This window comes from Carcharodon carcharias, chromosome 31 (genome assembly GCF_017639515.1).
Source record: "Carcharodon carcharias isolate sCarCar2 chromosome 31, sCarCar2.pri, whole genome shotgun sequence".
In the NCBI taxonomy this organism is placed as follows: domain Eukaryota; kingdom Metazoa; phylum Chordata; class Chondrichthyes; order Lamniformes; family Lamnidae; genus Carcharodon; species Carcharodon carcharias.
In genome coordinates this window covers 12,376,136-12,397,157 of record NC_054497.1, presented here as the reverse complement: position 1 = coordinate 12,397,157, position 21,022 = coordinate 12,376,136, and the positions used below count along the sequence as shown (strand labels likewise).

General features: G+C 45.6%; 1 protein-coding gene across 4 annotated transcripts in view; it reads left to right on the top strand.

The window, feature by feature from the left end:
* ap2a1 (adaptor related protein complex 2 subunit alpha 1) overlaps positions 1-20,705 on the top strand; it is a 54,098-nt gene extending 33,393 nt beyond the window's left edge. The window contains exons 15-24 of one of the 4 annotated variants that reach the window (XM_041177853.1): positions 269-408; positions 3,105-3,167; positions 7,577-7,654; positions 10,310-10,392; positions 11,035-11,124; positions 12,643-12,766; positions 13,308-13,424; positions 13,657-13,726; positions 17,404-17,538; positions 18,472-20,705. In XM_041177853.1, coding sequence (XP_041033787.1) covers positions 269-408; positions 3,105-3,167; positions 7,577-7,654; positions 10,310-10,392; positions 11,035-11,124; positions 12,643-12,766; positions 13,308-13,424; positions 13,657-13,726; positions 17,404-17,538; positions 18,472-18,549 — 978 coding nt within the window. In that variant the 3' untranslated portion in view covers positions 18,550-20,705. The remainder of the gene's footprint in view (positions 1-268; positions 409-3,104; positions 3,168-7,576; positions 7,655-10,309; positions 10,393-11,034; positions 11,125-12,642; positions 12,767-13,307; positions 13,425-13,656; positions 13,727-17,403; positions 17,539-18,471) is intronic. The other 3 variants (XM_041177851.1, XM_041177850.1, XM_041177852.1) reach the window with 3 other exon arrangements.
* The last annotated feature ends 317 nt before the right edge of the window (positions 20,706-21,022 follow it).

The window sequence follows — 21,022 nt, the reverse complement described above, 5'->3', positions numbered from 1 at the left end:
AAAGAAATCCAACCAATTAGTATTTAAACGAATCAATACTAACTGCTTCCACCATCTCCCTGGAGAGCCTGATCTATAGATTGACCACTCAGTCACTGAAATATTGTTTCCCCGGATTACTTTGTTGCTTCCGCCGGTCCTCTGCTTCTGTTGTTCTGCACAGGGTAAATCAACCTGTTATAGCTGTTGTTTGTTTTTGGCAACTTAACAGTGCATTTACAATGTGATTTCTGACCATTCTACCCTGTGATCATCTTGTCCTTTTCAGTCTACGCCCTCCCCTTCTGCTGACCTTCTAGGCTTGAAGAACACCCCTGCCAGTGGAGGCAGCCTGTTGGTGGATGTTTTTTCTGATGCTGTGCCTGCCACCGGTGCTCTAGCACCTGGATCCGAAGACAACTTCTCCCGGTAAGAGGACAGCAAACCGTCTGTCACCAGTCCTTTGTTGGGTTTGCAGCTTGGGTACAAATTGGCTAGCCAGCAAGATAGTGCTGTTTTTCTGTAGAGGTTATATTTGAACGCACCCCCCCCCCCGCAAGGCCATTTATTCAATGTGACCTCTACAGTACTGATTTTATTCAAAGTATTTGCATATGTTTTTATTTAGGAAGTTCAAGTGGGATGGTTTTTAAAAGCATTTATTATCTCTCTGACCACTGTGTGACTGACCAGTTCGAGTTTCCCCACACTGTTAGCCAGGACTAAGTCAATCTAGAGCAGCTTCATGCTAGTGAAACGCACAGCTGCCCAGGGTATGCTGAGGGGCAGAAAATGAGAGAGCTATCCGTGGGCTTCAGAAAATATTAGCATAAATGTTATTTTCCCTGATTGTACTCCTGCCCACGCTGTCTTCTGCTCCTTCAGCCTCTGTTCTCTTCGCCAATTAATAATAATGTTGGTTAGCGGCTAGAAGGGGGAGAGTTTTAATGTGAGGCAGAGCTGGTCTGCTCAGTGCCCCTTTGTGAAGTGCTTTGCCAAAAGGTGCCCCACCCCATAGCTGGAGTGAGAATGTAGATAAATAACACATCTGAAGCTGGTTTTCCAGCTTTTCCCCATGGTCCACTAAAGAAAAAGCTGCTTCTGTTGAATTGGCTTATGCTCCTGACACTAGGTGTTAATAATTAACTAACATCTAAAGAATTGAGTGAAAAACAATTTTTTAACAGCAAGGGTGTTTTTGTCCTTTTTTTGTGGTAGTATTTTTTTTTCAACTCTGATCTGTGACCGTTCTAAATTTGACACAACACTGAATGTTGGCACACAGCCAGCCTCCATATATCTGTTCCCTGTGCTACCTTGGGTTGAACTGTTTAGCACAGAGATGGTGGTACCCAGCATGAGTGTCTGACATGGGGGTTTGCAAGTCTGGACAATGAGTGTTTTTGGCCAGCTCGATCATGAAGTGAGCTCACTGGCGCCCATACACACGTATCCAGTAGTCACTGGAAAGCAGTGGGGTCACTGACTGACTGATTTTAATTGTCCTGTGATTGTGAAACACTTCCTAAGTAAGGAATTGATGCCATCAGATGGGAAAAGGGGTGGAAAAGAAACCATGTGAATTTGCAGGGGAGAGAGTCCTATTCCTGCTGTGTGAGGTCATGAGCAAAGCTTTTTCAGATACTACCTGTAACCATTTGCAAGTACGCAACGCAATGCTACTGTTACTGTTCGATGCTAATGACCTTTACATGTAAAAAAAAGAGTTTAGTATTGGTTTAGCTCAGTTTGACAGCACTCTCATGTCTTGAGTCAGAAGATTGTGGGTTCAAGCCCTGCTTCGCAATCTAAGATGGCGTTTTCAGTGCAGCACTGAAGGTGTGCAGCACTGTCGAATGAGATGCTTATACTCCTCTGTCACTTTTTTTTGTTGCTGTTCCTGGGGCCTTGCTATGCACTATAATGGCTGCAGTTTTTACTCCCATGATAACAGTGATGTACTTTGTTATGTGAAATGCATTAGAATGTCCCTGATCATATTTCTGAGGCTTGATTTGCGTTTGTAAGTTTTTAAAATTGAAAGGTGAAGCAACAAGGTTTTCTTCTTTTTCTCTCTTGTTGATGGAATTTTCAAAGGGCCTGTGCAAGGCAGAGATTCTCTTAAACGGATAGCGGCCAACTTAAAAATGCAGCTGCAGAAACTTGAAGTGAATCATGGCTCCCCTAATCTTATTCCACTTTGAATCCTTGTGGCAGTTCGAGAGCAAGATTCACGTTAACGGAAGCAAAGTACTGCAGATGCTGGAAATCTGAAAATAAAAACAGAAAATGGTGGAAATACTCAGCCATAGGCCTGGTAGCATCTGTTGGGAGAGAAATTGGGCTGGGTATTTCCAGCATTTTGGTTTTATTTCTTGCTAATGGTCTGAGTTGGAATTAAACTTTGGTCCTCGAGACAAGAAGCAGCATTCAGATTCCCTAACAGCTAGCATGTCACCAGGTGTTATTATCCCTCTTTTTTGCTCCACGTATAATAGAAGTTGCTGCCTTCAAAGCCCTTTAAAATCTGACTCTGGAGAGGATACCAGGGCTCCTTTCACTTCTGGGACCCAAGTTCAATTCTAGTCCAGACCAAGTGTGGTGTGAGTTATTCCTTGTCGGTCATAAGAGAAATGATTTTGACTAGTCTTGAGTCAGGTCAGAGTTGGTCCACAGCCTCTGACTCAAAACAAGTTGGCAATCCTATTCAAGTAGGCCACATGCTAATTGGAAATGGAAAGACACCGTTTTGCTGTGGTAAGGGGTAATCTTCTGAGCCTGTTGTTGAAGTTGGTTAGTGCGGCGGGAACTTTATTCTGTACCTAAACTGTACAGCATGAGTTGGGAGTGCTTGATGGGGTATTGTTGCAGGAGCTTCGCTCCCAAGCCTGCTGTGCAGCACCTGACCTGGGAGCACCTGATGCTGAGTGCTTATGACAGGCAAGTTGCATTTCCCAGCACTAACATGCACAATTTGCTGAAACTAAACTGATTTAAAATAATATATTTAAAGGTGAAACCTTGCGACTTGATCTTTGAGTAGTTTGTGTGGCAGCTGCTTTGTGATTTGGTTTCTCCTTTTTTCTGTTCCTCTGCACGCTTGCCTGTGAATTGGGATCGTGCAGAAGCTTGGATCTGCCGGGTGAGAGCCCTGCATCGTTGCTGGTGGACGCAGCCCTGAGTGCAGAGTAAGCCGTATAATATTGAGTGGAGCTGAACTGTCTAAACCCAATCCACTCCTAGCTCAGAACCAGTTCAGGGTCCAAAAGAAAATGTTGTTTTACTCTAAATATATACAGCATATTATGTACTCCTGCATTTTGGTTTGCCTGTAGTATTGGAAAGTGCCTAAGCAGGATAGGAGCTTTGTAAATCTTCTTCTCCAGTATTTAAATTAAAAACCTTTCAGTTGCCTGCATAGTCATGTCAACATTTTGGCATTTGTTTTTTTTTAAACATCAGTTCAGAGTTTTCATTTTTGTTAAGCCAGCTGACAGAGGAATTACACAGGAACATGTTAATGTGTTCCTATGTGTTAGTGTTATGTTAGTGTAGCAGTAGTCTAATTGAATCATTTGGGCTTTTAGTTACTAGTCCAATGTCCTTCAGAGAAGGAAATCTGCCACCCTTACCCAGTCTGGGCCTCTGTGACTCTACACCTGGACCAAAGTGGTAACTGCCTTCTGAAGTGGCCCAGCAAGCCTCTGTTGTAACTAGGGATGAGTAATAAATGCCCACATCCTCTGCATTTATAAAAATATTTTGTTCAAAAGGTTTTTTGTTAGTATGCAGTGATATTTCAACTCAGTAGTGTCTGTGTATGCAGTATATATTTCATGTAAAATAACAGGATTGTGAAATTGCTGGTTTGATGCGGTAGTATGTTGGTGTTTGGATGTGTGTGTGTGCGTGCTGGCTCAGCAGTGCCTCAGTATGTCTTGTCACATGTCCTGGACACTCAGTTTCAACCTGCATTCAGGTTTGAGGGGACTCGAGTGAAGGCAGGTTGTTTGCAGTTCTGCATGGAGTTTTAATCTGATCTGATTTGAAATGGCATGGAGTGAACTGATCAGTGATTTGTGCAAGTTTTCACATTTATTGTTTTCAGTATAGTGAATGGTGGTGTGATTTTTCTTATGAAAATGAAGCTGGCTGGGACAAGTGATCGGTCTGCCAGAAACTGGCATTTTCATTCCTCTAGGACGCCTTTTACAAAATCCCCACTGTAGGAAGTGGAGAATTGAGCCGAATTTGCTCATAGAGAACTAAAATCACTTGTCTATCCATTGATGGCCAGGTCAATTTTCTCTTTCCATTATCAGTTTTAAATTACAGCAGTTGTTTATTTTTTCCTGTGGCCTGGCAATTCTGTGTCCCTCTTCTTGGGTTTTACAATTGTCTTTTCTTGTTGTGAAGGTTGATGCCGAGTGCACGCTTTTTTTTAAAAAAGGTTTTTGTCTCTTCCACGACGTAACTATTCAAAGTGCCCGTCCTTCATAACTGGCTTCCCTCCTTTTTCATACTTGCGCCCCTTGTAAAGGATCACAGATGATCGAAAGATGTCTGAAAACAGGCTTGAGGAAACTTTGCATTTGACATCCTCGCCTTTCTGTCTTTCTCAGCCATGGGCAAGGAATCACCTGGCCTCTACTCATCACTGATCATCAGTGTACAGTCCACCATGCTGCATAATTCCACTGTTTTCTCCCTGAGCTGTTTCTGCCTTTCTGTTCCGAAGGCCCTGATGTTCATACTTACTGCAAATCCACTGACTCCAGTCACCCTAACTGACCATTCTTTTCAAGTATGAGTTGAGAGCATGAAAATGCCAATGGGCTACTCATTCATGAAGGGCATTGGAGCCAAGTATAGACCTGTCCTCCTCCCGATGGTCATGCACTCACATCATTGGGGATCAATCAGGAGTAGAAACCCTGGACAGTTTTGTTTTGAATGAAGTCCCAGTGTAGGATCCCTGCCCTGGGTGAGGACAGCACGGACTGTGGAACTGAACCTTAAACACTCCTGCTTTGTATGACTTGTATGTTGGAGGGAGGTAGGTGATGGAATCTTTGTGAAGCTTATCACCAATCCCACTGGCTGTGGATTTTGTGGAAAATGGACGGAATTGCAGAATGTGATCAAGTTCCCAAATCTCAAGGTAAACAGGAGGGAATCACTATAAATGGAGAGCAAGCCATTGACTGTCCTGTAAGACTGAGGGGAAAATCCTGTTGAATTTCAAAACTGAAATTCTGACTTTAGTCGGTCTATGTCTTTGACTGTCTGAGGGTGTGGGTTTGTCGTGAGGAAATGTGTATCTTTCTAAACTGTGACTGTTCCCTGTCTTTTCCATTCCATTTAAAAACAAACTCGCCAGTGCAAGACGAAGGTCGAATTAAATGCCATCTTGTAGATTAAGGTAACTTAATTTGCTGCTTGGAGTTAGTTCTAAGACATAAGACACCTCCAGATTTTTAGCGCTGTCCACCATCCAATTAGATTATATGGGTTGGGGAGGTGGTGGCGGGGGTGCAGATTAATTGCTGTAGGAGGATGGTTGAGCTGTGGGGTTACTTCTGTCACTGATACCTATTACATGAGTAATTGGGTACAGGATTATTGCCTTGACGAGCAGCCTGTTAAATGTGCTGTGATCCTCAGCTTGGATTGTTAATGAGGGATTACTGCAGTTGATGCGGCACTTGCTTACAGGTCACTGGACAGTGAAAAGGGACGTGCTTAACAGGGGAGTTTGCTCTTGTCAGACCCTGAAAAAAGAGTAGAGAGAAAAGAGAATCATGCTTTTACGCTGCCCTGAGTTGAGTTGGAGGCAGACACTGGTGTCTTTCCCCTATCGCCTACGTTCCATAATGTAAAGCAGTTGTCCATGAACTGAGCTGCTTGAATATTATTGCAGTGCTGAGCTGAAGCCACTGGCTCCTGAAGACACCAGTCTTGGCAGCCGCTGTCAACACCAAATGAAAACTTTCCAGATCCATGGTCATGTCTCTCCCTATCTCTGGAATCTTCTCCAGCCCTGGAACCCAAGATCTCTGCACTGGCCTCTTGTACATTCCTGAATTTAATGGCTCCAGCATTAGCGGCCATGCCTTCACCCTGCCTGGGCCCTGAGCTCTAGAATTCCCTCCCTAAACCCTTTCGATTCATCTATACAATTTACCTCTGACCAAGCTTTCAGTCTTCTGCCCTAATGGATCGTTATGTGGCACTGTTAAATTTAATTTGCTGACACTCCTGTAAAGCACTTGCGAGTGTTTCGCTTTTATATAGTATCTTGTTAATATTGTAAGTTGTCGATTCACCAAAGGCAACTGACAAGTGTAAAAAAGCCACAGTCCCAGACATGTTGTTGGGAGCCAACAGAAAAGTGGGCTAGTGAGCCATGCAGCTGTGGGTCAAAGAATCAGATTAAGAGAGTCGGTTTCTGTTGAGTAAATGCAGGGGAGATGGTCTCAGTTTGTTCAGTGTCTGTCCATCGCACAGTGAAGCACAAACTCGCTACCTGAAAACTGGAGCGCAGCCTGTGGATGTCACTTTTCTGGAACATGGTGGAAAGTAAAATGTTCTTGTACACATCCCTGAAAGTGTGTTTATTGGAGTCAGACATGATGTTGAGTTGTGTGGTCTGTATTAAATGAGAAAAGAGTGATTTTTAAAAAAAATTTTTTTCAGCCCACCCAGCTATCCTTTTCCTGTGAGCTGCTAACTCCTCACAGTCAATCAAAGCTGAGACCTGGATGGTCTTGTAGGGGCTAGAACAGCAATGGGCAGATTTTTGATCTAGTTGGTTTTTGGGCTGTACCCAAGGCTTGGTAAGGCTTGTTATGTAGGTTTGCATAAAATAATCTGGTTGAGATATCTATGTAGTTGTATCACAGTGCATCCATTCAGGAGATGCTATTGAGGAAGGAAACTGGTAGGCCTACCTTGGGCCTCTATTTTGACCTAGGCTAGAGAGCAAAATCAACCAGCATTTCTGCTCCTGATCACTGCCTAATCACTTGTGCTGCAATGTGAGTGTGTGCGTGCATACATACACCCAACAAGGGCAATTTAGGCTTGGCCATGCAATCTCGTGTGTGTGTGTGTGTGTGTGTGTGTGTGTATTCACGTGTGTAAATAATGTGCGTCAATCATGTAATTAAACATTATCTAGCATGTGTTCTTTAGCTTTTCTTGCACCCGAGTTGGGTCTGAGGTGCATGTAACTTTCCTGCAGGATTAACAATTTGGCCTCTAATTAACACTTTAAAACAGCTTCTTGTTTTGTTCTCTGAATGTCATTGATAATAGAACTGTGCTGTATGCTCTTTCACCACCCCTATTCCTCATCTTCCTAATCCACACTCTGTCCCTCCATCCTCCCTGTGTCTTTCCCTTTTCCGTTCGTTCTTCTCTGTTCTTTCTCCTCTCTTATCTTTCTCTTTTTCTTTCTTTCTCTTTTTCTCTCTTTCTCTCTTCCTCTTTTCCTCTTTTTTTTTCCTTCCTCTCTTTCTCGTTTCCCTTCTCTTTCTTTCTCTTTTTCCCCCCGTCTCTCTCACTCTCTTTGTCTCTCTCGCTCTCCATCTCTCAGCACTGTCACGACTGTGCCTGCTGCTGGCTCTGAGGACCCTGCTTTGCCCGTACCTGATGCTGACGATCTCCTCAACAAGTAAGGAGGTTACTTCACTTACTGTCCAGTTCACGTTGCGTTTTTGTTCCGATGGGTGTTGTGGTGCTTTTTAAAAGAAATTCTGTAGATTTTCTTTTGTTTGAAGAGATCATGCAGTTCAGCAGCCAGAGTCTCAGCTAGGAGGTCGCTGTCCAGTTGTCACATGCATAGCTAATTTTTGGTCCAGGCAGTCAGACACTTTATTTTTTGTTTTAGTCCAGTGGCTAATCTTGACATTTCTGAAATACAGGACTGAACTTTAAACTTGCTCCACAGATTAGCCTCAGCTCTTCAACCCAGAGAGACATTTGGAACACTCCATACGGGCCTGGGCACTGCATCTCAAGAAAGATATATTGCCCTTGAAATGAATGCAATGAGAATGATACTGGGGGCTAAAAGAATTTTGAGGGCCAGACTTGTATTTCCTGAGAATAATTAAGGGGTGACCTAGTTGAGGTGTTTTAGATGATTAGAGTAGTTGATGAAGTGGAGAAAGAGAAACTGTTTCCTCTGGTGAGTGGCTTAGAACAAGGTGGGGGGGGCGCTTGTGGGGGCTGCACCTTAACATTGGAGCCTGGCTGTTTGGGCATGATGCCTAGAAACTCTTGAGGTGGTGGAAATCTGGGACTCTCTTCTCCAGAAAGCTGGGGTTCAGTTGAACATTTCAAAACTGAGATTGATAGATGTTTTGTTAAACAAGTGCATTGAGGACTACAAACCAAGGTGGGTAAATGGAGTTGAGGTACAGATCAGCCACATCTAATTGAATGGAAGAAACAGCTTGAGGGGCTGATTGGCCACCTCCTGTTCCTGTGAGCTGGTGATTAGACCAGTCTCCCTCTGGGCGGCACAGTCCCAAGGTTGCACTTGTGTCTCAGGGCATTGTTAACAAGAGAGAGTTTTCAGCAACAGCAAAGCAGCCCCTTCAAATTCCAGCCCTGATGCTAGGCCCAACTTGTTGAAAGCTTGCACAGTTGGTTGCTTGGCACTCCAGTACCCTGGCTTTGGTTAGACAGGTGACTGCATGGCCTTAACCAGACTGCTAAGTGGAGGTGGAGCATTTGGATGATTGTAGCTTTGCCGTTCATCCTGCAGTCTTATCAATAGCTTGAATGGCAAGCAACATGATAAAGCTTCCTCCCAACAGAAAGGGAGGGTGGGAATCCTGTGATATCTGTATATTACTTGTTCACATCTGTTCACTCAAATGGATTGGAGGGCACATCACTGCCACCCGCTGGCTAGTGGTGGTAGTGCAACTCTCAGCTAAAGAAAGACATCAAGTCCGACTTAGTAAGTTTAGATGAGAATCATTTTGGTTTCTGATTTGGGAATCCTTTACGATGTCAGGTTTCCAACTGCTAGAATTTCACCAGCTTTATTTTCTGTTGCACAAAGCCTACAGTTAGTAATAGATATCCTGTTATAGAGGAGAGTATTGGAACCATTGCACTCAGGTGTCAGGGATCATCAACTTGGAAAAGCTGAGGCTGTATTCATTGGAGTAGAGCAGGAACCTGGTAGAAATACTAATTGTTTATATGAATTTCGAGAAGGTGGAAGGTTATTTGCACAGGTCAATCAATTGGTGCCAGTGACGGACTAGTTGCTGCGAGCGACCTGTTTCCAGGCTGAAACTTGATAGAATCAGAAATTTCTGCACATGAAGCAGCCATTCAGTCCCTTGTCCCTGTGTAACCAGCAACTCTAACCCCCCTGCATCCTTGGGGCTTAAATTAGGATTGATACCAGATATATAAAGAGCGAAGGTGGACTGTTTTAATCCAAAAGCTTGTTAGAATACGGAGCACTTAAAATAAGTTAGTGAAGCAGAGTCAACCACAGAGTTGGAAGTAATTGAATAAGTGCTGGAAGACACACATTAAAGAAAAAAGGGGTTTGAATCGATTACTTCACAGGGATAGGAGATGGAATAGCTGCCTCCATGTGTGGAAATTTCTGATTCTATGAAACCTTAGCACCTTTTGACTTGAACCATTGGTTGAATATTTCAGGGCTGTACATTCTTCATGAAGCCCAGCAAAGTGTAAATGTACTTGGAGATGTGGGCAGTGAGTAACAGGTTTTGAAGAGGTGGGGTGGGGGTGTGGGCGTGGTTGGTGTCCTCGATTTTGTTGACAGCACGACTCAGTGAGGTGACCCAGGTCTTTACCCAGGTCGGTGTAGACGCCGTACAAGGAGGATAGCAGCTTTTTTCTTTTTAGATGTTTCTTCTTCAATTTTTTTTTTCCAAAGGAAAAGTCTGGGTACAGGTGGGATTGAGCCTGCAGTGTTGTCACTGGGACTGTAGTACTGAACCGAACACACGCTGTCCCCTTGAACTGTGTAAATCGCCCAACAGTACAATAGTAGCTTCTACCCTTCCAACTTGTCTTGCACCTGAAGAGAGCATTTTGAGTTGTAACTGTGGAGTGCTGTTGGTTCACCACCGCTGGTGGGAGCAATTTGAGAGGATAAGTAAACGCTAACACTGATTTTCAAGTGTGTTGGTGCCAAAATGTAAGTGACAGCACTGGTCTGGGCTGAGCTTTAGTGGTTGTCCCTGTTATAGATGTAAACAGTGCTTATCAAGTGTCAGCTGATTTTTCTCATTTTTGCATGCTCTGTCCACCCCTTTCCCCCTTGATGTAGGTTTGTCTGTAAAAACAATGGAGTCCTATTTGAAAACCAGCTTCTGCAGATCGGAATAAAGTCAGAATACCGACAGAATCTGGGTGAGTGATCCCTACCTTTCACTTCAGATCGGAGGGCCTTAGCTGGGATGAAATTGCTGTTTCAGGGACCCCGTGTTTGCAGCATTGCTGACGCGCATGTATGGGCAAAATTTGTTACCACTGTTTTAAAATGCCTTTTTTGTTTAAAAGTTTCAAGATCCTTGGGTGCTTTTCCCAACCCCCCCAATATTTCTTCTCCCTGAGAGTACTGTCGCCTTGCAGCATCCTCCCACCAGCTCCAGCTGCCCTGCATGCACGAGACTGGATCATGAGTTCTCAACTAGCTATTCGCCACCAAAGGCATCGTAATCCAAATCTGATCCTGTCCGCAACCTGATGTGTGGTTTCTAACGGGAGTCACTTGAGGTCATTTGGGGAGTGGGAACCTGGATTTACCCGCTTGCCCCAACCACTGCCCCAGGGTCCAGCTTCCTGGGACACCTGAAAGCCAATTCCATAATTTGAGAGCAAACTTGGCACCTTCCTGGTCTCTGTCGATTGCTTTCATATTGTCTGCATTTAGAAAATTAGCTTTTCTAGTAAACAATTCTTTTAATCTTGAAGCTGTCTGTTTTGGCGGGCCTTGCCAAAGACCTTGTCGGCGAGAGTGCTGATTTATTTATCTCATGTCTCCACATCTAGGTCGAATGTACCTGTTCTTTGGGAACAAGACGTCCGTCCAGTTCCTAAACTTCACACTGAATGTCAGCTGTCCTGGCGAGCTGCAAAATGATATCTTTTTGTTTTCAGTCAGCGTTGAAATTTAATGGGAGTGTGCTTTTCTGTTGAACGTGGGATGCAGTGAAGGCTTCAAAAGGAAAGATCACAAATAGCGTATAATGTCTCTCAGAAGTGTCATCAAAGGCATGAAAAGCGTCCTGCTTCTGTTCATATACTGCCACATATTCCTAATGTCATGTTATGTGGATGGACTAGAGAATCTGGGAGTTTTCTCCTTTAGAGCAAAGGAGGCTAGGAGAAGATTTCATAGAGATGTTCAAAATTATGAATAAACAGGGAGAGACTGTTCCTCTGGTGAAAGGGTTAGTAAATGGAGAACACAGGTTTAAGATAAATGGCGTAAGAACCAGTGGGGAGACCAGATTTTTGTTTTAATGTGGAAAGTTGTGAAGATCTTGAATCTCGAAATAGTGGTGGAAACAGTTTCAACAGTAACTCTCAAAGGAGAATTGGATAAATACTTGGAAAAAGAAAGGAATCAAGGAGTATAGGTAAAGAGCAGAGGTAAGTGGGACTAATTGGTCATCTCCTTCAAAAAACTGGCACAACACAATGGGTCGAATATCTCCCTTACTGCTTCATTCAAAATAATTTAGGACCTGAACAAGCCAACAGAGCCTCCATCTGAAGTATGACACCTACACGTTCTCCGTGGTGAGATTTTGCAGCAGCATTCATGTCACCAGCAGTGTGGACACCTCCTTTGGTCGTCCAGGCTAGAGCCATATCACCTCTGAAAATGCTAGGCTCTGTGTTTGAAAGCAAGTAGAGCAGTGGAAGTGAGGCGAGGCACAGGGATCTTGCTTTTGAAGTGTAGTCACTGTTGTAATGTAGGAAATGTGGTGGTTAACCAATTTGGTGCACACCAAGCTCCTACAAATGGCAATGCAATAATGATCGGATCATCTGTTTTAGCAATTCATGTTGAGGGTTAAGTATTAGGTTATCGTCCAAACAGTGTCATGTGATCTTTTTATTGCATCTCTGACAGTGTAGTGCTCCCTCAGTACTGCACTGGAGTGTCGGCCTGGATCACGTGCTTAAGTCTCGAGTGGAGCTTAAACCCGTGGCCATCTGCCTCGGGCAGGAGTGCTACCCACTGAGCCACAGCTGACACATCTGTCTCAAAGCCATCTAGGGTCAATCCCTCTTGAGTTAGCTGATCTGAATCTGGGCTGGCAGTAAGGACTTCAGTGCTGTTGGGTGAGATAGAAAAATGTCCCTGGCTCCTGGTTATATAGTCCTTGTGCGTGTACATATTCTGCGTGTGGGGTGTCTGTGCATTTACACAAAACACCTGGGCTGGCTGGTCTCTCTAGTTGAATAGTCAGCTGATGTGCAGTGTCTGTATTCGACTGTGAAGAATAGGCATTTGTCAAGATGCTGGAGGGCGATCACTGACCATGGCACTGATCCCAAGAGGGACATAGAGGAAAGAGTGAATTAGAGGAGGCCAAAGAAAAGGTGGGTGCCACGCAATAGCCTGTTAAATTCTTTAACACTTGCCACAGCTGAATGTTCAGGCCAAGCCGGTGGAGCCAGTCGTGGAAGGTGGAGCACAGGTTCAGCAAGTGATTAACATTGAATGCTTGTCGGATTTCACTGAAGCCCCCCTGCTCAACATTCAGTTCAGGTACTGGATTTGTGTCAATGTCCTGTATCATCTGAAATCACGTGCATACTCTCTCCCTCTCTTTCTTGTTCTCCTTTTGCGCCCTCCTGACTTTTGCTTGCGGCTCTCGCGTGTGCGCTGGCTTCTCTCCGTGAGCAGCCTGACAGCAGGCAGCTGCCCTGCTCACTCGATTTGCAGTAATGGGAACCGGAGCAAGATGAAAAAAAAGTTCACCTGCCATCAAATAGAAACGAAATGGAGGGGGGCGAACTCCGTGTTTTGCATGTTTCCATCTGGCTGTTTTTTTTGGGGGGGGTGGTGGTTAGCAAAACAGATACTGGTCACTTTCACTGCTAGTTAATTGCAATGTATTGTTAATGCTTGGCAGCTGTAACCCACCCTTTCTTCCAAAAGCAAGAGGCCTTAAATTCCTCTGCCTAGAACTTTAAACCCAAGTGAAAGATGATATTGAAATTAATCGTGAATCCTACTTCCTTAAATCTTATCACTTAACTTTTATTAAAAATAAAATTTTTGCTAATTCTCCTCCCTGCTTTGGTAGATATGGTGGCACCCTGCAGAATATCACTTTAAAACTACCCATAACCGTCAACAAGTTTTTCCAGCCAACAGAGATGGCATCTGAAGACTTCTTCCAGCGTTGGAAGCAGCTCAGCAGGTACGCAGAGAATCTGGGATGGTGGGAAGCATGCTGGACAGTGACACAATCCAGTGTGTCGGAGGGTCTGTCAGGCAGTGGAGAGGTTGGGTATCGAGAAAAATTTCAGATGGTGCAAGAAGTCTGGCATTGTAATTGCAGCAGAACTGTTCTGATGATCTGAATAAGCTTTTCACTTTTGTTGCCCATATTAGTTATGACACCCTTCCTCTTGCTCTCTCTCTCTCTCAAGTCCCCAACAGGAAGCACAGAAGATCTTTAAAGCTAATCATCCCATGGACACAGAGGTCACCAAGGCTAAGGTGAGGTTTTTCTCTCTCCTCACTCGTATTCATTAGCACTTTAAGGATTAAAAAGCCCCGTCTCCAGTGGCAACGTGTAACTCGGCCAAACCACTGTCCAGGAAAGTCATGACTTCAGCCCCTGCTCCCTGTTCACTTAACTGGTTTTGGCTGAGGTAACAATTGGCTTATCTCATTAGTCCCACAGTTCAAAACCACACACAGGATTACAGCACAGAAACCCTGTCGTTCAGCTCGGCCAGTGCGTGTTTACATTTATGCTTCACTTCAACCTTCTCCCATTCTTCCTCAGCCTGGACCCACAGGAACTGAGGGACCTGGGGGAATGTGTGCATAAATCATTAAAGGTGGCAGGGTAGGTTAAGAAGGCATATGGGATCCTGGACTTTATTTACAGAGGCACAGAGTACAAAAGCAAGGAAGTTATGATATACTTTTTTATAAAGCACTGGCTTGGCCTAGGCTTGGGGTATTGTGTCCAATTCTGGTCACTATGCTTTAGGAAGGACGTGAAGGCTTTAGAGGGTGCAGAAAAGATTTATCGGAATGGTTCCAGGGTTGAGGAACTTTGGTGATGTGGATGGATTGGAGAAGCTGGGGTTCTCCTTGGAGAAGAGATTTGACCGAGGTGTTCAAAGCTGAGGGGTCTAGACAGGGTATATGGACAGAAACTGTTCTCGTTGGTGGAAGGGCTCAGAAGCACAGATTTAAGGTGATTGGCAGAAGGAGCAGTGGTAACATGGGAGTTTGTTTCATGCAGCGACTGCTTAGGATCTGGAAATCACTTTGTGAGAGTGTGATGGAGGCAAACTCAGTCGTGGCTTTCAAAAGGGAATTGGAAAAGCACCTGAGAGAATTTTCAGGGCTCCAGTGAAAGGACAGCAGAGTGGGACCAGCTGTTGTAGACACGATGGGCTGAATGATTAACCATTCTATGCTTCTGACCAATATAACTCTCTTCATTTCTTATGTTTATCTAGCCTCCCCTTAAATGCATCTATACTATTCACATCAACTACTCCATGTAGTAGTGAGTTCCACATTCTCAGCCCTCTTTGACTAAAGGAACTTCTTCTTTCTTGGTGACTATCATGTATTGATGGCCCCCAGTTTTGCTTTTCTCCACAAGTACAAACTTGCTCTCTTCTCTCTCCCTCTCCCTCTCCCTCTCCCTCTCCCTCTCCCTCTCCCTCTCCTCTCCCTCTCCTCTCCTCTCCCTCTCCTCTCTCCCTCTCCTCTCTCCCTCTCCTCTCTCCCTCTCCTCTCTCCCTCTCCTCTCTCCCTCTCCTCTCTCCCTCTCCTCTCTCTCTCTCCCTCTCCTCTGTCCCTCCTCTCTCTCTCCTCTCTCTCTCTCTCTCCTCTCCCTCTCCTCTCCTCTCCCTCTCCTCTCCCTCTCCTCTCCCTCTCCTCTCTCCCTCTCCTCTTTCCCTCTCCTCTTTCCCTCTCCTCTCTCCCTCTCCTCTCTCCCTCTCCTCTCTCCCTCCTCTCTCTCTCCTCTCTCTCCTCTCCTCTCTCTCCTCTCCTCTCCTCTCCTCTCCCTCTCCTCTCCCTCTCCTCTTTCCCTCTCCTCTCTCCCTCCTCTCTCTCTCCTCTCCCTCTCCTCTCTCCTCTCTCCCTCTCCTCTTTCCCTCTCCTCTTTCCCTCTCCTCTTTCCCTCTCCTCTCTCCCTCTCCTCTCTCCCTCTCCTCTCTCCCTCTCCTCTCTCCCTCCTCTCTCCCTCCTCTCTCCCTCCTCTCTCCCTCCTCTCTCCCTCCTCTCTCCCTCCTCTCTCCCTCCTCTCTCCCTCCTCTCTCCCTCCTCTCTCCCTCCTCTCCCTCTCCTCTCTCCCTCTCCTCTCTCCCTCTCCTCTCTCCCTCTCCTCTCTCCCTCTCCTCTCTCCCTCTCCTCTCTCCCTCTCCTCTCTCCCTCTCCTCTCTCCCTCTCCTCTCTCTCTCTCTCTCCTCTCCTCTCCCTCTCCTCTCCCTCTCCTCTCTCCCTCTCCTCTCTCCCTCTCCTCTTTCCCTCTCCTCTCTCCCTCTCCTCTCTCCCTCCTCTCTCCCTCCTCTCTCTCTCCTCTCTCTCCTCTCCTCTCTCTCCTCTCCTCTCCTCTCCCTCTCCTCTTTCCCTCTCCTCTTTCCCTCTCCTCTTTCCCTCTCCTCTTTCCCTCTCCTCTCTCCCTCCTCTCTCTCTCCTCTCCCTCTCCTCTCTCCTCTCTCCCTCTCCTCTTTCCCTCTCCTCTCTCCCTCTCCTCTCTCCCTCTCCTCTCTCCCTCTCCTCTCTCCCTCTCCTCTCTCCCTCTCCTCTCTCCCTCTCCTCTCTCCCTCTCCTCTCTCCCTCTCCTCTCTCCCTCTCCTCTCTCCCTCCTCTCTCCCTCCTCTCTCCCTCCTCTCTCCCTCCTCTCTCCCTCCTCTCTCCCTCCTCTCTCCCTCCTCTCTCCCTCCTCTCTCCCTCCTCTCCCTCTCCTCTCTCCCTCTCCTCTCTCCCTCCTCTCTCCCTCCTCTCTCTCTCTCTCTCCTCTCCCTCCCCTGTCCCTCCCCTGTCCCTCCCCTGTCCCTCCCCTGTCCCTCCCCTGTCCCTCCCCTGTCCCTCCCCTGTCCCTCCCCTGTCCCTCCCTGTCCCTCCCCTGTCCCTCCCCTGTCCCTTCTCCCTCCTCTCTCTCTCCCTCCTCTCTCTCTCCCTCCTCTCTCCTCTCTCTTCTCTTTCTCTCTCTTCTCTTTCTCTCTCTCTTCCTCTCTCTCTTCTCTCTTTCTCTCTTTCTCCCTCTCTTCTCTCTTTCTTTCTCTCTTTCTGTCTTTCTTTCTCTCTCTCTTTCTTTCTCTCTTTCTCCCTCTCTTCTCTCTTTCTTTCTCTCTTTCTGTCTTTCTTTCTCTCTCTCTTTCTTTCTTTCACTCTCTCTCTCTCTCTCTCTTTCTCTGTCTACTTAACCTTTCACAATTTTAAAGACCTCTTAGGTCACCCCTGAGTCTTCCTGTTTCAAGAGAAAAAAGAACCAGGCTGTCCATTCATTCTTCCTAGGCACACAGGTGTTTCCTTCGTCAAAAAGATTGTGCAACTTCACTTGAATTTGCTGATGGTCTCTTCCTCCCTCTTGTGTGATGGATTTTGAATCTAAACCTCTAACGCTGTTCATCTTGCCCTGCTGTGACCGAGTCTACATCCACTGGTTAGAGTTTATGGTTTTGTGCAGTGGTTTGTTGGGATTCGACGCTCCTGAAAATCAATACGTTCTCCTCCAAACGTGAATCATTGACACCTTCCTTGGCATTTGTGGATGATCCCCAGTGCTTATAGGGAGTGCTGGTGTTGGCACAATTTGGACACTATGCGAGGTAAAACTGCAAAGTGCAGAATAGTCAGTTGCATTCTTGTACCTGACCCAAAGCCACAACCCCCAGCCTTGCCTTGTTGGTGTAGAATGACCCAGCTGTTGCTGTGTAATGTAACGTGAGGAGAATGATCATCCAGTGTGAGGGGTCAGAGGCCAGTTGCTAGTCCTGGAATTTTACCTCTTATGTGACAAATGCCAAGTGGGAGTCCAATGGGTTCTTTAAGCAACAGAACGTAGATAGTTGGTGAGGTGGGGCAAAGTACACTCAGGAGTGTGACAGGTTTTTACTCTGTAGAGCAGGACTGCTGGTAGGGGCTGGGATTCCAATATGACAATCCAATCAATTTATTTATTTTCTTCTTCTTCACAGTTGATAGGATTCGGTTCTGCTCTGCTGCAGGATGTCGACCCCAATCGTGATAACTTTGTCGGCGCGGGAGTCATTCACACAAAATCCATCCAGGTCGGGTGTTTGTTGAGGCTGGAACCCAACAGTCAGGCACAGGTTGGTGACATTTAATCTCTTGATGTCTTGTCGCTTAACGGCATGACGGGTCAGATCACTGGGTATGTCGCTTGAGAGCCATGAGACATAACTCCTCAATGGGTCGCCGTAACACCTGGCATGACATTGAACTTGTAGATTGGCAGCTAGCAGGTTAGAGCTAGCTGAAATTTGTGCAGTTAGCTGATCTCTGGGGGTAACTTGTAGTAGGGCCATGGTTTGGTGCTATCAGCCCGGATACTCCCTCACTGGAACAATCCTGGACATGAATGTTGGGTGAGAACAGTTTGGGGGGACGGTGCGGGCTTGGAAAAGAGTGTCACAGTGTGGGCTTCAACAGACTGGAGGCTGCTTTCTCCTTGCCTTTATTTTATTCTTGTGGGGGTGATGGTGGCACAGTGGTAATGTCACTGGACCAGTGATTAGGGACCCAGGCTCATGCTCTGGGAACATGGGGTTAAATTCTACCACAGCAGCTGGTAGAATTTAAATTCAATTAATAAATCTGGAATTGAAAACTAGTCTCAGTAATGGTGACCATTAAACTATAATCAATTGTTGTAAAAACCCATCTGGTTTGCTAATGTCCTTTAGGGAAGGAAATCTGCCTTACTTACCATGTGACTCCAGACCCACAGCAATGTGGTGACTCTTACATGCCCGCTGAAATGGCCGAGCAAGACACTCCGTTCAAGGGCAATTAGGGTGGCCAACAAATGCTGACTGTGCCAGCGATGCAGACATCCCATGAATAAATTTTTTAAAAATTTGTGTCCAGACCAATATCCTACTTGGACAAACCAGTTGCTTTAGTGGGATTTTCTGTGTGTGGGGTGTCCTTTGTCCTGTTCTTGTTCAGTTGGGAGATGCCAATTGGAAACGATTACTTTGTGAGCTCATGTTTGTTTGTTTATGTCTCTCTCCTCCCCGCAGATGTATCGCCTCACACTACGCACAAGCAAGGAGGCTGTGTCGAAGCGACTATGCGCATTACTGTCTCAACAGTTCTGAAGCCTCCTACATGTAATCGATCTCTTACACTATACTGAGTGTTTGTTTAAGTCTGAGAGAGAGTGTGTGTATGTGTGTGTGTGTGCGTACGCATGTGTGAGAGAAGGTCCATATATCAACGCGCCACGTCCAGTGAAATCTTCAAGAAATATCATGTGACGTCCTTTAAGTACAGTATATGTTTACGTGATTGTAGAGTTTTTTTTTGCTATTGAGGGACTTGGAACGTTCCTTGGTACACGAGGCATCAAATGTGGCAGCGAAAGAGGGAAAGGGCGAGCAGGGCTGGCACCAGATTGTGGTAAAGTCAACACTACTTGTGAAGTAACTGCTGCCCGTGGTCCTTCTCAACTGTGTTGACGAGCAACATTTAATGATTGTAACGCTCCCGGTAATGAGGGATGTCAGACTAAATGGTTATAAACCTCTCTGCCTGCTTTTACAGGATATTGGCGAGCAGAAAGCTCCTCCCTTTACACAGGGCTTGATACGTGCACCACAGTGTAAGGCTGAGCCACACACAGCCCAAGTAGGTCGACCTGCAGAGTGTGACGGAGTTAGCTCTCGGCTGGACGCTGCTGTTCCCTTCAGTTGCCCGGGTTGGGAAGCAAGTCCAGTTGGCTGTTGTGTGTCTCCTGGCTGCTTTTCCAGAGTGCGTTCCAGTGCTGATGTTTAGTGAAGGTGGGATCAGACTTGGCTGTGATGCACCCCCACAGCTCAGTAGTCTGCAGGCACTCACCGTTTAGGCTTGTGCACACAGAGAGGCAGTTTGGGCAGGGTGTTGGAGGATGCCTACTGTCTGAAGATCTGACCTCTAGTGAGAAGACACTGCCTTCCGAGAGATGGTGGGGGAGAATATTGAGCAGAATTTCTCCAGTAGCCATCGGGTGACTCGCCCTTTTGGTTCCCACTGCCTTTGCAGATCTCAAAATGTGGTGATGCCCGAATACCAAAAGACTTGAAGTCCCACCTCGCTGTTAATCAATATAGTCATTCCTTATATTAAAAAAGTATGAAGTAATTGTAAAATGTATCTGTATATAACTCCTTATTTAGGACTGGATAGAAATACCTGTAAGACCAATTTACTCTCTGGTCACTGATGTTAAATTAGCTGTTTCAATGTCACCACTGAGAATTAAGAGGGTGGGTGATTTTTTTTTATATTTAACCTTGAGCTTAATGTTTTGTTACAAGTGCAAAAAGACTGGAACACTTCCCTTCCAAACCTCTTTAGACAAATATGTCTTCCCAAGGTTCTATAGACAACAAAGTCTGCTCTCTCATCACCTTCAAGCTCAACAAGCTCTCATTCCCCCACCTTCCCTACCATTAGCAGTCAGCACAAGCTGCATGATGCGTGCGGTTGAGCAGAAATGCTTGCTTTAGTTTTAATGCAACGAAACGTGACGAAGGGGTAAATTGTTCCTTATTCTGAATCTGCTTTCATGCCAGCGTCAATTTCTTTGGTTCCGAGTCTGGGAAACCTCTGTCCATGAGCCAGCTCCTCAGCGTCTTCACTTCTCAAGCCAGCTTCCCCATCCTGTGCAGACCCAGCTCTTCATGGATTTACAAGGAACCGGATTTGGCAACATAAACAGAGGAAATGCAGCCCAAACTGCTTTTGTCTCCCACATTCAAAAGTTTAAATTTCTTCTTTTCCCCTCCTGCTCTCTGCATCAATGTCCTTCAATTATGAATGTGTCTTTTGTCTTTTTGGGGTTGGCTTGCTTGTTAACCCCCGCCTTCTATTTCTTTCAACATACCACTACTACTCTGAGAGTTGTCTTGTAAATGGTAAGCAAACTTGTGCTGTGCGTACCCCAGATTAGGCGTAACCTGTCCTTGTTTGTGCAAGAGGATCCCTATGCCTAATGCCTGTATATAGAACTAACCCATGCAACTGGATAACATGGCAATGGGGCTTCTTTGCTGAGCTGTATAAAATAGAGAGAGCTTAACCAGTTTCAAAGGCTGATCTTTAACGAGAGCAAAATCAATAGTAAATTAATGGAGATGGGGAAGCTATGTTGAATCTTCAATGTCAACAGAGATTTGGACCATTTAACTAATGGAGTTGCTGTGGCCTCAATGAAATACTTGAGTCAAAATGTAACCTTGGAAAAGGAAAAAAATACAAGAAAACAAAATGTGAATAAAGTTCCCGACTTGTTTTTACTGTACAACATGCACTACATTACATTAGGCAGATCCAACAGTATCCGATGTGCTCTGTCTCTCTTGATTTGCACAGTTGACAGCAGACAAAGGAGCATTAATTTCAGCCATCCTGAGCTGCTCTCTTGTGTCACTGCATCTTTCGCAGAAACCCCATTTATGTAAGTAAGCGGGTTTTCCATTGAAGTTACAGTGGCCAAAGGAGCCCTGGGGAAATTCACTCTTTGTAGCCTAGTTTGAAGTCTTGCTTCCCTTCTTTCCCCAAACTCCTGGAAGAATTAATCCAATCGACTAA